Source organism: Medicago truncatula, chromosome 5 (assembly GCF_003473485.1).
Source record: "Medicago truncatula cultivar Jemalong A17 chromosome 5, MtrunA17r5.0-ANR, whole genome shotgun sequence".
In the NCBI taxonomy this organism is placed as follows: Eukaryota; Viridiplantae; Streptophyta; class Magnoliopsida; order Fabales; family Fabaceae; genus Medicago; species Medicago truncatula.
The window spans coordinates 11824745-11840709 of NC_053046.1; the positions used below are offsets into that span (position 1 = coordinate 11824745).

General features: G+C 29.2%; 1 protein-coding gene across 1 annotated transcript; it reads right to left on the bottom strand.

Moving 5' to 3' along the window:
* Window positions 1–13092: 13092 nt before the first annotated feature.
* Window positions 13093–15950, bottom strand: LOC11413656 (ankyrin repeat-containing protein ITN1). Its single transcript, XM_024783508.2, has 3 exons — window positions 15884–15950; window positions 14666–15102; window positions 13093–13784 (listed from the first exon to the last, which is right to left on the bottom strand). The coding sequence occupies exons 1-3, from the start codon at window positions 15918–15920 to the stop codon at window positions 13206–13208; spliced, it is 1053 nt and encodes a 350-aa protein (XP_024639276.2). The 5' UTR covers window positions 15921–15950; the 3' UTR covers window positions 13093–13205.
* Between the last annotated feature and the right edge of the window lie 15 nt (window positions 15951–15965).

Here is a 15965-nt window from a genome sequence, read left to right on the forward strand (position 1 = left end):
GTTTCAGGGACAGATGAGAAATTAATTGTTTAGTTTTTTTTTTTTCGTTTTGAAACATTTTAATTTTTTAATTATAGATAGCAAAATATATAGTAGTGTTGAAAATGAAAAATTATACAACAATTTTAAACACCTGAATTCATAGATGTTTTCGCGTCTTTAATTGTTTTGGTATAAAATAGTGTATAGTTAACCCATTTAAGTTGGTCTTGTGGTGTTGTTTCTAACTTTGAAGTGTGTTTATCTCAACGTCTTAACAGGTTTAATTTTTTTCGATTTGTCTTCTTCAGAAAAGTAAGGTATAGATTTTGCTATTTTTAATTTTCCACTAAAGAGAAAGCTGTGAAATTATTTTATCAAAAATGCATTGATATATATAAAGGAAAATGATTCATAGACACCCTTGTCTCATACCACTTTTGTACACACCCCATTAGCAGGGCATTTTGGTCATTTCACAAACCCTTTCTTCAACCCTTTCACTCTCTCCAATCCTCTCTGCAACAGAAACACTTTCTTTCTTTTTTCCTTCCTTCTCCTCACCGGCCACCAACCACCGCCGTCACCACCACCATCTCCGCCGTCATTGACCTCAAATCTCACTACCACCACCATCGCCCTCAAATCTAACCACCATCATCACCATATCTCACACTCTCATCTCACCGCACCACCACCGTCGCCACCATCCCGACCTTCAGATCTCTCACCCTCCCCATCACCATCCTCCGTCGTCACCACCACCGTCTCCGCCATCCTCACCCTCTCTTCACAATATAACCAGCAACAACATTAATAACAAAAACCAAATCTGACGTAGTCTGTTACTCCGGCCAACATTATGCTCTCACTAGTGTCAAAACTCATCTCCACCACCCATATAAACTCATGCTCAACAGATCTGTTCTTAGAGAAAATGATGAAGGGAAATGGGTGAGTTACAGTGAGAGAATTGCAGAGAATATAATGTGGGGCGCTATGTTTGATGAAGGGGAGAGAGAGAGAATGAGAGAGAGGCCGGTGGCGGTGGAGATGTTGGTGGCGACGGCGGTGGTTGATGGCCGATGAGGAGACACTGGTGATGGAGAGAAGACATTTCACTAAAACAAAAGAGAAGACGTACACTTCAGTGTTTTTTTGTTTTTTGTTTTATGCATTCCTAAGTATGAAGGCCACGTGTTGCATTTTGGTGTGGAGGTCAAATGTGTGTTACCACCTAAGGTGGTTCACCTATAAGTGCTCATATATAAACATTGTATACAATATGATATCTCCCCCACTAATAATTTTTCTTGGATCTGTCATTGACCAGTTTGATCAACAAGTCAGCAAATAGATAAAATTGGTTCTACGCAGATTAATGTGGGCGGTTTCGGCTATAAAATTCAAGCCCACTGATGGCCGCACGTAAGGGTGAGAGTACTTTTGGTCGAGCTAGCCTTTGCAATATTTTAAGGTTTAAGTCATGCCTTTGGCCTTCCATATGCTTATTTTTTATGTTTGGGTATGACCTTATGAAAGTCTGATATGGCTGCTAGCTTGTTTAAAAACCTATTTATATGAAAATCTTCAAATAAGTAATGCAATCTAAAAAAATTAACACAAACTAGCAAACTAATAGATCAATGATATTAAACTCTCTTTTGATATTTAACATATTTTTGGAGAAATTGACTATGTATTATAGGGTCAATTGCTCAAATTAACCCTATAATATACGCGAAATATGAAAATGACCCTATGAAAAAATAAACACAGATTCAAGCCCTTGAATCTGATATTCTTCTTATTTTTTAACTTTCTATTTTTCCAAGTATTCACAAGTTCATAAGAGCGACCTAGAAGTTGAATTTTTTTCATTATTATTTTTTCAAGCATGTTTATGACGTTAAAATATGACTTCCCACAAAAAAAATTCAATAAAAGATAGATTAATTAAAAAAAATTAAAGGGTAAAAAACCCGAAAAACAAAATAATGCAAATCTCGACCCAGACATCTCTAAAAAACTACATAAAGGGATCTACAAAGTTTTACAACATACTGATTACGTCTCTATTTATTTATTTTTTGTAATCAAATCGCACAAAATTGCAATTTTGTTATGAGTAATCATATACTCATAGATCAATTTCGTTCGCCAATTTTATAGGCATGGTTAAAACATCATAAAAGCCTTCATCATAAACTTTTGGAGTTTTTAAACGAGCGACAAATTAATTATGAATTGTTTAAAAAATTCATAATTATGGGAAAAATATTCATAATTAATTCGTCCCTTGTTTAAATACTCCAAAATTTAGTGGCGGATGTTATTACGATGTTATCTGCATGATAGAAAAATTAAGGAACAAAATTTTACCCTTGAGTATAGTGGTTACTCTTAACAAATTGCAATTTTACATGTTTTGGTTGAAAAATCAAAATAAATTGAGGTGTTGCCGGAATGGTACAAAATATTTCAGAGATCGTCTCTATGTATTTTTATAGAGTTGTGTGCAAAAAACCAACTCAAAATTTGATTTATAGGTTCAGATTTCCCTTATTTTGTTTTTTGAGTTTTTAATTTTTTAAAAATTCATAATTAATTCACCCATTGTTGAAAAATTCTATTTTTTTTTTTTTTTTTTTTTGTGGAAACTCATATTTAACGTCCTAAATATGCCTAGAGGAAATAATAAAAAATTCAACTTCTATGTCTCTTTTTTGACTATATGTCTATAGAAAAAATAGGAGGTAAAAAATTTGAAGAATCTCAAATTACAAAACTAAAATATATGTTTAATTTTTTACATGGTCAATTTGAACAATTAACCTTATATTATATCATATTAAAATTGTAGTTTATAATAATAAATATGCAAAGTAGAAAATATAATATAATAATTAATAATAATAAATAACCTTTATAAAAATAAACAAATAATAGATAATGGTATTCATTTTTATTTACGTAGACCGCTTGAAAAGCCTAAAGGGTTTTTTTTTTTTTTTTTATTGTACGTGGTCTAACCTTTTTAGTTTAGATTTGGAAAAGAGTCTACACCTTTATAAAATTATGTTTGGTAATGGTTTTTCATCACAAATTTATAGCTTTTTTCGTGAGCTTATAAACTATTTTTTAGACTTTATTTTAAGTAACGTTTGAGCTTATAGTTTATAATTTTTTGTCTCATTTTTACCCTTATTACTTTAACTAAAATCCGATTTTACCCTTTGTTTTAAATATGCTCACGTTTGCATAACAACATATGTTACGTTTTTCCTTAAAAAAAAAAAACACATGTTACGTTTTCCTTAAAAAAACAAATGTTACTTTTTACCTAAAATAGTATTACGTTACATTTAATTTGAGAAAAAGTGCTGTCACAGTTTACTTTTTTTTAGAGTCAGAATTAAGTTTTGTTTAATTTTTTTTTAAAGGTTTTGTTTAATATTTTTATTAAGTATAAAACTGAATAAAATAAATTTTAAATAAAACATTAGAAAATTTATGAATTTAAAAATAATATATGAAAGACTTATTAAATTAATATATTTAAATTAATAAATTTTAAATTTCAATTGATATAAATTTATTATGATTTAAGAATACGTTTTTATGTCATTTTACATTTATCAACTAATTGAATCGCTAATTTTACCAAACACTTCAACCAGTTTTTTTTTACACTTCAACTAGATTATCAGTCATCACTCATCAACTAAAAATTATCAGTCATCAACTATCGACTACTACCTCCGTCCCTAGTTATAAGACCCTTTTGAGAATTTTTTTGTCCCTTTTTATAAGACCCTTTTCTATTTTCAACTACATTAATTATTTCTTTTCCCCTGTTTATTGTACATCTTTTTCTTCAATCAACAATAAATAGAATGTTGAAAATATAAGCCAACTCTCTTTCTTAAAGGATAAAATTGTAAAAACAATAGTAATTACAAACACATTTAATACAAATATCCACTATCTTAATTCCCGTTATTTTTTCAAAAATGCCTTATAATTAGGAACAGATGTAGTATAAGTTATCAATTATCCGCTAATTTTACCGAACAAAACCCTAATCTGATTTATCGTATACTAGGTTGTAAACCTTTGTTCGCTGGTTCAGTCTATTCACATTCCTAGCATGCCCTAATCAATGATGACCTACCAATAAATGTTGAGAAGGTGTGTTTGGTACGAGTAATTGTATACCAGTAAGCAAAATAAATGTTGACTGTCTTTGATAGTGACTTTTAAACGAACTAATAATGCATAGTACTATTTTCTACTCCTTCATTTATCACCTTCTTTTTTGAACAAGTCTTCCATGATAGTTATTCTAGTTTGTACTTATGAAGTTTTGGTCTAAAATAGACCAATTTTTTTTAACCTTTAAATTGAATAAACAACCAATTCTTATTATGGTCTATCCACATCAAATACAACCCATTAATATATAATAAAATATAAATGACGTAAAAAAACATTCGTAATTCATAATAAAATGTAAATCAATTAATATTTAAGATATTTAATAATTTGAATTAATCAATTTAATATATATTTTACATATTAATAAATTAATTGTTTGGTCAAAATACATGATTAATTTCTTTTGATTAAATTATATTTTTAATTTAATTCATTTCAATTTTTATATTTCAATTCAATTAAATAAATTATTTTTAGTTTTTTTATAATATTTCAGTTTTAAGATTTATTTTACGTGTATCAGATTTTTTTCATTAATATTTAAGTATACAATTTTATTTTAAAAACAAAACAAAAAATAAGAAACCCATAAGATTAAAAAAATAATATTAAAGGAAGAACAAGAACAACAACAACAATTCAAAAAGAAAAAAAAAGAAGTTATTTAATAACATAAGCAACAACAACTAGATTTTTTTTCTTAAAAAAAAACCAATTGAATACTTATTTAATTCATGTTACTTATTTTGTTAAGAAATTTAATTCATATCCCTTCAAAACAAAATAAATTAATTCATATATTACTTAAAAACTCGATAAATACAAAGTGCGTTAAGAAAAAGACTACTTGTATTGCTAAATGAAAAAAGAAATATGTGACAAAAAAAAAAGTAGAGAGATTAAATGAGTGTTATAGAGAAGATGTGTGAGATTTGATGTTTATAGACCATGATAAAATTTGGTGGGTTCATATGATCTAACGGTACAAAAAATTGGTCCATCATGGACCAATATTTTTATAGGTTCATTTTATACTTCACCCTTATTCTAAACCAAGCACAAAAAGTTATACTAAAAAAATTCTTATGTTTTAGTTTTTTGACAAGTGTGATTTTTTTTTTCCTCTTATAATTTGGAAAGGGGGGAGTAATGCATAATAACAACTATTTCCTAGTTTATTTATTTTTCCTTCCAATAAGAGCTTTTCAAACCATCTTTTCTAAAATATGACTCAAAATCACTTCTCCAAAGTGAGCTTCTGCAAATGTGATAATAAGCTAGAAAGCAGAAATGAAATTCTCCAAAACACGCTTTTGTAATGCGCTTTCTGCGAACATGGTGTCTTCCAAAATACCATGAGTATTTATGGGTGGAATTACTAAGTGCTAATATACACTACCCAAGTTATAGTATAAAATATATTGCTCCTACAAGGATCATGGAGCTATAGCTTCTTATAGCTTTCTATCAAATAACTTGTTTGAAAAAAAAAAAAAAAAACTATTTTTATCACAACAATAAAATAAAGATAAATGGTTGAAAAAATAGTTAAAAAGACTTATAAAATTCTCAAAGATAAATGTGTGGTTTAAACAATAAATTAGTAATGATAGAGCTTCAATACGATATTTATAGGTATAGCTTTCTATGCCTTCTTGCAATATGGTGGCCTTTGGGATCTCTTGACACAACCTTTGGGGTCTCTTGATACAACAAAATACAAAGGTAAAAGGATGTATTCAAGATAGAATCATGAGCATTGAATCGTTGGTATGGGAGTTCGTTCTTATGCATTCAAAATACTAATAGTTAGTGTAATTAAGCTTAGAAATTTGAGTCTTAAAGGTTAAATAAATTGAGTCAAAAAATGTTCATTATACAATATCATAAAAAGTTCACAGAATATAAATATAATGAACAAAAAATATAATATCATTAATATAAAAAAATTTATAAAAATCTGGGGGACCATGACCTGTGTTGGTCCCCCTTCTAACTCTATCCCTACGTGAGAGGAATTATTCCCCTAATAACGAAATTCGGATTGTTATAATACTACTCAATAATAATATTAATGGTTGGTTAATTTCTCATCAATTATAACCTATGAATTGAAGAGTTACTTCAAAGGGATTTTACTACCACCACCAGCCGATTCTTCAGCATTTGCGTCGAAGAGCCACGATTTAATATTTTTTTTGACGCGATAACTATACTTCATATTTCCTCCGTTTCTAAGGCTCTGTTTGGTAAAAATAAGCTATAAGCTAGCTGATAGCTGATAGCTTATAGCTGAAAAACTTGCTTATTAAAAATAATGTGTTTGGTAAAATTAGCTGTCGAAATGGCTGATAAGTATAAAATGACATAAAAGGACATGTTTTTTTTTTTTTTTTTTTTTTAATATACATATAGACACACACATTTTTTTTATAATGTATTTATTTTTTAATATTTTTAATTATAGTTAAATATGTTTTTGGTCCCTATAAATATTCAAACTTTTGGTCTTAGTCTCCATAAAAAAATTCTTCGACCTTTAATACTAAAAAAAAAATTCACCGACAATTTTGATCTCTGCTTTATGAATCCTAAAAATAAGAGAAAGGTGGAAACCAAATGTGAGCTAGAATATATAAAATTTTACAACGTACAATAAACTAGTTATTTTTTCCTTTAAAAAAAAATAGGCTAGTTATTTTTTGTGTGGTGTACGGCGGCAGGTTAGTTATAACAAAATATAAAGCATTTTCTTAAAATATATATATATATATATATATATATATATATATATATATATATATATATATATATATATATATATAAAGTACTCCTTAAAAAAAACGTGGCATTTTTTTTAAAGGAAAAAATGGGGCGGTTATAAAGATGAACTTGGGTAGTTGTTTAATTAAAAAAAAATTAATTTAAATTAATAGGGTTAAAGTTGGAAGAAAATATAAAAAGCTACCAGCTATAAGCTAAAGAGCTACTTGAAATTGCTTTTCAGAAAACGCTATAAGCTCATGAAAAAGCTTGTTACCAACCACGACATATTTTCATCTAACGAGCTTATAAGCTAATCCAACAAGCTATAAGCTAGCTTTTTTATGTTACCAAACACAGTCTAAATATAAGTAAATTTTATTTTTTTAGGTTCATTCAATTAATAATGTATGTAGTTCATAATATACATCACATACATCATTAATTGAATGAACTTAAAAAGTAAAATTTGCTTATATTTAGAAAGAAGAGAAAGTAGTATGTGAAAGTGGAGAACAATATGTGTTTAATGCATTTATATATTGGTTCAACTACATGCATGTGCCTCAATAAAACTACACCAGTAGTAGAAAGATGCAATGAATGAATTGAGCATTTACTGTACACTAGCTGCATCAACAACAATACTGCAAACAAGTGGCGGAAATTACTAACATTATAGACTAGAGTAGACCAGACCAGATACATTCAGTGTTACCACTAAGCCAATATATATTTGATGTTAATTTTCGCATCCAATAATATATATACCATTTTTTAAATCAGTTTCACACACCATGAGGCATGAACCATTCAATTTTTCATTTTTGTTCCCTCCAAAAAAAAAATTCATTTTTGTTTTTTTAATATAAGTCTTATAAAAAAAGTAAATATAGGGTCCCCATGAGCTTAGATTTTAAGGTGAATTTCTCTAACCACTAGGCTATTTGACAAAAAAAAAAAATATAGGAGATTTTATAATTTTAATTGGATTCTATATTTTATTTTGAAAAATTACTCGAATATGAACAAAATCTTGATTTTATTTTGAATATATATATCTTGAAATAATATATATATATCATTTCGTCGGATAATTTATCGGTGAAAAATATATATTTCGTCGGATAATAATAATATATATATATATATATATATATATAATTTATCGATGAAAAAAAAATTATTTCGTCGGATAATTTTTCACTGATAAGTTATATATATATTCGTCGGAGATCCTAAATTATCCAATAAAAAAAACAAAAATGAAAAACTGCATGGTTCATGCCTTATGGTGTGTGAAACTGGTTTTAAAAAGGGTATATATATTATTAGATGCAAAAATTAACATCAAAGGCACATTGGCTTAGTGGTAACACAGAATGACAATGACCCATTTACGCCTGGTTTGATTCCCCCTGGGTGCAAAATTGAAATTTTTTCTCAAATAAATTTAAAAAAGCAAAAAACGAAAAAAAAAATAAAAAAAATCGGTCCCGCCATTTGAAATGGCGGGAATGACAAAAAAAAATTATAAAAAAAAAAACTGCCCTGCCACGATGTGACACGTGTCAGACCGGCGGCCAATCCCGCCATTTCAAACGGCGGGAACGCAGAAAAGGACAAAAAAAAAAAAAAAATCAAAAGTGGGTCATTTTAGAATTTTTTTTTCAAAGGGGGTCAGATCTGAATTTTTTTTGGCCAAAAGGGTCAGAAAAAAAAAAAATTCTTAGTCAAACAAAACTTTGACCATTAAATCTACTACTTCCTTTTTTGTAAAAAAAAATTCTACTACTTCCTTCGTTTTAAAATACATGTCCAAGTTAACCATTTTAAATATGTCAATGCACAATTTTGACTGTTAATATATTTAATTATCTAAAGTAAATAATTATAAAAATGTAATACTTTAAAAAATTTGCCGAGACAAACCAAACAACATCTTACATGGTAATATTTTGTATTTATACATTAGTTAAAAAGTATGATCAAAGTAAGTCAAGTGAATAGTACACATTGCAAAAATTAAACATGTATTTTGAAATGAAGAGAGTATTATTTTTTATTTTTTTGATCAAGTAGTCTAGTGGCTAGAGCTCACACAATTTAATTGTGGAGAAGTGGAGTGTGTGGGGTTCGAACCTCAGCCCCTGCATATAAAATGCAATATCCCTACCAACTGAGTTAAGCTCACGGAGATACGAAAAGAGTATTATCTATAATAAAAGATTATAAAAATTTGATATTTGTAAATTATTATTCATTCAGACATATCAAACAATATTATGTATACTCACATTATATTTACATACTATTAGCTAAATAATATGGTCAAAGTAAACTATGTAAATGATACATATTGTAAAATTGTAACATATATTTAGAATGAGAGGGAGGAATTTCATTAAGTTTTTTTACTGCCTTTTCTTCGTTTAGTACTTTTGGAATAATGGGTCGGTTAGTTTAATGACTTTGTTGCCCTGGTAATGAAATTTGTCTTCTAGAAAATTTAGGTGAATCGACTCACTAGTCACTATGACTTTGTAGAACCATATCTAAAACAAGGAAAATGTTAGGGCACATGTTATATGGTATTAATGATGAAAATTATGCATTGAAATTTGTGTCAATTTTTTCACCATTTTTTTTAATAAATACTACTCCCTTTATTGTTAATTATAAACAAATTTTAATTTTTTTAGGTTCTTTCAATTAATGATGCATGTGATCTATATCATGGACCACATACATCTTTAATTGAATGAACTTAAAAATGACAATGGAGGGAATACTATTTATGAAAGTTTTATTATGTGTACTTAGTCATGTGATCTATATTATGAACTACATGTATCATTAATTGAATAAACCTAAAAATATATATAAACGTTAACATGTTATCTATATTATAGATCACATACATTATTAATTTTTTGCTATATGTTTGGCGACAACTTTTTTCCGCCGCAAAATACAAATCAAAATGTTGTTTTCCCGCTCTAGAATAGTGTTAGCTTTATATCCACCGCAAATACCATAGTTCCTCCGCAAATGTTTTTTTTTTTTTTATTTATTTTAAACTGAAAAACATTTGTGTGGGGTATTTTCCTGCGGCATAAAAAAAAATCTATATGTTGCCGCAACAAATTTTCATGGGAACCAAATATGCTACAAACTGCTGCTACTAAATCAATGAATATTTGTGGTGTTCTCTGTTTGTGCTTTTAAAAGTTCTTTATCTTCCAGGATGCTATTGTCGCACCACCGCTTCAATCATCCAATATATGTTTTTTTTTTTTTATCAATATATATGTTTGAGTTCATTATCTTATATATGTTTTTATTATGAATATATATGTTTGAGTTCCTCAGTTTTTCTCAGACTAATATAAGATTTCGATCATTATGTATAACAAAATTAATTTAGGGACAATGTTGTTATTTTTTATAAAGGTATGTGGTTTATTTTATGAATGTTAATTTAGGTGGTATATGTGGTATGTATTTGCATTGATTTCATATGAACATAATGTTGATTCATTTCTTGTCAATCAAAATTTCGCATGAAAGACACATTTGAATAAAGTTTTGCGAAGAAATATTTTGTGTCATTTATCACTTTTGATGTGCGTAAAAAAGGAGTAGCTTTATTGAAAAAATGTTAATAGTCAAATATGGATTGGGCTATCCCATCAAAATGCATAACCCATTAATACTTAGGTCGGGCTCAATTTTGACAGCTCATTTAACAGGAAGTTATACCCCATCCTCATACAGTGATACCTTGATCCTAACATTTAACACAAAGTTCTAAATTTACCCTTTATATATAAAATAAAAGAGATGTGCTATATAGTACGGCACACGATTGCACACAATAAAATAATAGCAGAAATCATGCACATTCAAAGCAAAGCATGGGAGAGAGAAAATTAATAAGTAAAAGGAAATATATGCATCCAATGGTGTGGAATGGTTCGTGTGTTGTCGTGCATATCAATTGTCGTGCCAAGAAGCATTTCTCAAAATAAAACTCAATCACTCTCCCGCTTGTTCAGGCCGCCTTTTTTTTTTTTTTTTTTGGAAAACACACAACAAACATTCACCCCACCTTCTTCGAGAAAACGGATGCAGAACAAACAATAAGCATTCCTGGAACTATGTTTTTGCCCAAAATGTTAAATTTGATTTTTCTGATACAGTTATCAACCATAATGTCATTGTCAATCGTTTCTACATAGGTTTGTGTTTGTTTTCTTAATCGTTTACATGAATAATTGATTGAGGTTTGAGATTTTCTAGGTATTCCAAGATTTTGTGGGTTACCATAAATTTTTTGCCCTATTGTTGTGTTGGATTTACGTCGTATTCTGGGTTATTAGAATCAACATTATTCTTTGAATCATTGATTTATGAAATCGTTTCATGAATATCTCCGGTTCAGCTACTTTATTTTTTTCATTTAAATTCTTCATTTTTTCCCTTAATTTTCTACTAAGAGAAAGCATCAAGGATCACTACTGATTTTGTGATGGTTAAAAAGAGATAATATTAAGTAATAGTGTTCTTAGGAAATACTATAGTTACGCTAGTCGAATTGACATATGTTCACTGAAACACTAAGATACAAGGTTTCCGGTCGAAAAGGATGTGCAGAGTTTTTCGTTATACCTTTTGAAAATTAAAGCATGAGTGTTATGGTAAAATTTGAGAAACATATTATAGGATGAATGAATCGGAAATACATATCTTAGAGAATATATGTGGGGGTGAACTATACAGAATATGATGTTGAAAGTAAGGGTGAAAAATTATTGTGTAAAATGTTAAATATCAAAGAGGGTAAAATTTAAATTTTCAAAAATTTGTAGAGGTGAAAGTACATGTGTCAAGGTATATGGTAAAATTTCCCATTTAGCAAACACGTAGACCCACTCAAGCCTATTTATAAGTGCCAAATCGAGATGGACTGAGGTTAGATCAACCAATTTGATAGCTCTACTTTTCAGTTTGTCTTATCTATACCAAACTCTTGTTCTCTATATTTTCCACTTTCACATCTATTTATGTCTTCATAAGGTTTTTCTTCATTCTCTTCCCGCTCCTTCATTTCACATGCATTAAAAAAACATTGTAATTTTCATTTTTATCAATAAATTAAATCTCATTAATACCAGTCCAAGCACAAGGTAAGTTCAAAAGAGAGATAAAAAGAGATCATAAATGAAAGAGAGATAATAGTAATATCTAGGTCATGTGCATCATGAGATCATTTAAGTTTAACGTTTGTATCAGATTAATCATTTAGTTTAGTTTAAATGTGATCATTTATATTAGCATAATTGTGCACTAATTTCATCATTACCCTCTTTTCATCAAGCTCATCTAAAAATTATTTATGTGGATGTTTATGGTTAAGTAGGTCCAAATTCACTAATTTCAAAACTAGAATTTATTCAATCTTAGTTTGAAATAAAATTAATTTATTACAAAATATAGTAATTTACAGGACTAACATGTTCACTTTTGTTGACATTAAGGATGGGAATTGGTCAGAGCGACCTACACGGGTCAGGTTAGGCCATAATTTTTTCTTAAATAGAGAAGACAAAAACTTTTTTAGAAACTTATTTAGCAAAAAAGGTTAGACCACATACCATAAAAAAGTCTTTTATGTCTATTAGGCCGACCTACTATACTATATTTTACTAAGGTAAATATGAATAATATTATTTATTACTAATATATTTGATATTATGTTTTGTATTTTAAATTAAATTATAAATTTGTTAACCTTTTCAATAGTTTAAACTTATTAGTATACATTAATTTTTTGTTTACTTAAATATATTATTATAAATTGAAATTAAAATATGATATAATATATAATCAAATTTTATTAAAAGATGTTCATATGAAATAAGCTTGAAAAATAATGGTCAAGGGTTTATTATTATACGATGGCAAAACAGATTGAAATCAATTTCTTTTTCCATGGACGGAAGCAGCTAATATTTGTGATGAGTAAAAGTAAACAATGCAAAAACAGTTGTAACTGTTTGTTGTTTGTTATTTTTTGGATAAATTATATCAGTTTCCAAAATTTGCCAATGCAATCTCCTGCCACATTATTGCTCACTTGTCCAAAAGTATTGCATGCATACAACTAGTTGATACATGCGAACTTGTTATCATATACATAAATGATGACTCGATGAATGGTCTTAATTAATTAGTAAGTAGTTTCATTTGAATAAAACTGTAGACTTGAAAATCTCAATAAAGAGTCGCAACTGTGAAGGCACAAGAACAATAACTGGAATACTTGCAAATGATATGGCTGTTATTATGACTCCTTGATGTCCCTTCAAGAGCATAGCAAGAGAAGCACAGAAAGCAACCATCATCGACACAACCGAGAAAAAAAGCATAACGAGGCCGAAGAGTAACTTAAGTGGCAAAGACTTTAAGAAATCCTTCTCTGCATAACGCGCCGTAAGGATTCCAATGAAGAGAAGGACTGAAGTTGAAGAAGTGAAAAGAGATATTGCATCTGCTATTATAAACACATTAAATGTGTAGTCATGTAAGAACAAGGGAATTCCACTGTCTTGATTGTTTCCACCAGGGACAGTGAAAGCTGCAGCAAACATGATGGTTGTGATGAGAGTAGCAACAAGTGTAAATGAACCTGCTGTTTCTTTTGCCCATTTTTCACCGGCTTTCACTAGCTCCTTGTGGCTTTCTGTAAATATCTCATGAGGCTTCTTATCTTCTGAATTTTTGGCTTCCTTACATTTGGGGTGCACAATTTTCTCCACTTCCTGCATTCATCCATTTCATAAATTAAAGGAAATTAAATCCTATATGTAGTTAGTTTTATGATGCAGGCAGCTACTGAAATCCATTTTGTTATAGTAAAGTATATATGTTTGGGTAAATAGCTTAATTAACTGCTTGTAACATAAGTGTTTATCATATAAGTGCTTATGCATAAACTATGATCATGTTTGTATAAATAACTTATTTTGCAATTTATATCTTAAACACATGATAAACACTTATGTATAAAATGATTTTATAAAAAAAAAGACAAAATAAAGTTAAATTGTTTTCGTTTAAACACTTACGGGGAAATGAACTTACGATGTGTCATCAATTGTTTCAATTGATTTTCTCAAATACTCTTACAAGTGTTTATTGATGGATACATTCAAATAAGTCAATCCAAACATACCATATTTCTATAGTAGAAGATAAAATAACGTAAAATTGTTTTCAAATAAACAATAAACATTTTTCATAAGCCATACGCTATCATGAAATAAGGTGAAAACTATTTATAGACACATGTCATGAACACCGTTGAAAAAAAATGTCATAAACCGTTTCTACAAGCTCTCTTGAACCATCTCACAAAGAATTATATCAACAGATAAATTCAAATAAGTAAATACAAGAAGGCAAGGGTAGATTTAGTACATTTGAGTGGGTTCAATTTACCCCGTGAACTTGAAAGAAAAAAAAAAAGCATATATATTCTTATTTATTTTGCATTTGAACCCTATGAATATTTTTGCACCACTATAGCCAAGAAGTTCAAGAACTCAAAAGTTCGAACCCTAGAACTCAAAAGATCTTATATATCACCTATTTTGCATATGTATGGTGAGAAAATATATACTATGTGACATGATTTACTTACCTTAAACCATAAAATCTCTCTTTGCATTTGGAGAGCAGGACCAGATCTACGGTGAAGATCAAAGGAGGGCCCTAAATTTCCAGCCAGATGCAAAAGGGTATTATCAAATTCATCTACACGACATCTAACAATTTCCTTTCGTCCATTTACACTTGCATCATGTATGAGTTGGAACACTTCTTTTCTACGGTTCAAAATTGCATGTGAAAATATGCCTCTTTTATTTTTATCAATAGCCCATAAGAGGTCAGGGTTAGCTTTCCTCATTGCATCTATGAACTCAATATTTCCATGCTTAGCTGCTTGTAACATGGCATCGTATGCTGAAGCCTCTCTCAGTTCAGATTCCTTAAATTCTTGAATTTTTTTGTACAAGCAATTCAATATTTCAAGCACTAGACTGTGGGTCATTTTCTGATCGTATATTTCTTTTATTACTGGTGATCATAGAATTGGAGAGAGGGAATTGATTAGTGCTCAAGTCAATATAAGTTAATTGATACAACAACACTGTAGAAATATACTACTTTATTTCAGCTAGTGCAACTTAGATGATAAAAGACCGTAAAATACTTGATATGTTCGGGGGTAGATTTAAACTTACAAATCCCTACTACTCTGCAACTTATTAGATGGTGGTAGCACTTAATTTTGGTAGCATCGAACACTAGCTAGCACTTTACTTTGAGTTTTGACAAGCACCAAATTGAATTTGCCGAAATCGGTTTTTTTCGGCAATGATTCAGTCCGACAACGATAACCATCGGATCTTGACTGTACACTTAAAAAAACATATTTAATCTTTAGCTTTAAAAATACCAAACTTGAATTTGGATCGTCCAATCATGATCAGACGACCACTAACGAGTCCTAACAACCACACTCCATCGGCTTATAACAAACACATTGGAAGCAGAAGGTGCACTGATATTCCACATTGTGTATGATAAGATTTAGTAAAGTTACACACCATGCGCGATATGATTTGTCACGCACCATAGCCATCATTATCAAAACACACACTCTACTATTCTTATACTCCCTCCGTTCCATTTTTTTTTTTAATATGTGTGAAATTTACAAATGACTAACTTATTTTAGGACGGAAGGAGTACTAAATTATAACTATTTAACTAAAATTTCTATATGAATAACTTCCTACTAATAAATAAGGGAAAAAAATTGAAGACAAAAAGTTTTCAATTTTGATCGACTTACCAGACAACTTTAATCTTACTAAATCCTGAAATGACATGTGAATATGTATAAGTATCTGACCTGAAAAAGAAAGGCACCAATA

What these genes read in the sequence shown, in the direction of transcription:
- LOC11413656 (XM_024783508.2), bottom strand. Translation starts at nt 15,920, where the DNA reads ATGTCATTTCAGGATTTAGTAAGATTAAAGTTGTCTG. An exon ending in AGTAAGATTAAAGTTGTCTG is followed by an intron (nt 15,103 to 15,883) that starts GTAAGTCGATCA and finishes TATGATCACCAG; the next exon opens with TAATAAAAGAAATATACGAT. An exon ending in GAGAGATTTTATGGTTTAAG is followed by an intron (nt 13,785 to 14,665) that starts GTAAGTAAATCA and finishes GGATGAATGCAG; the next exon opens with GAAGTGGAGAAAATTGTGCA.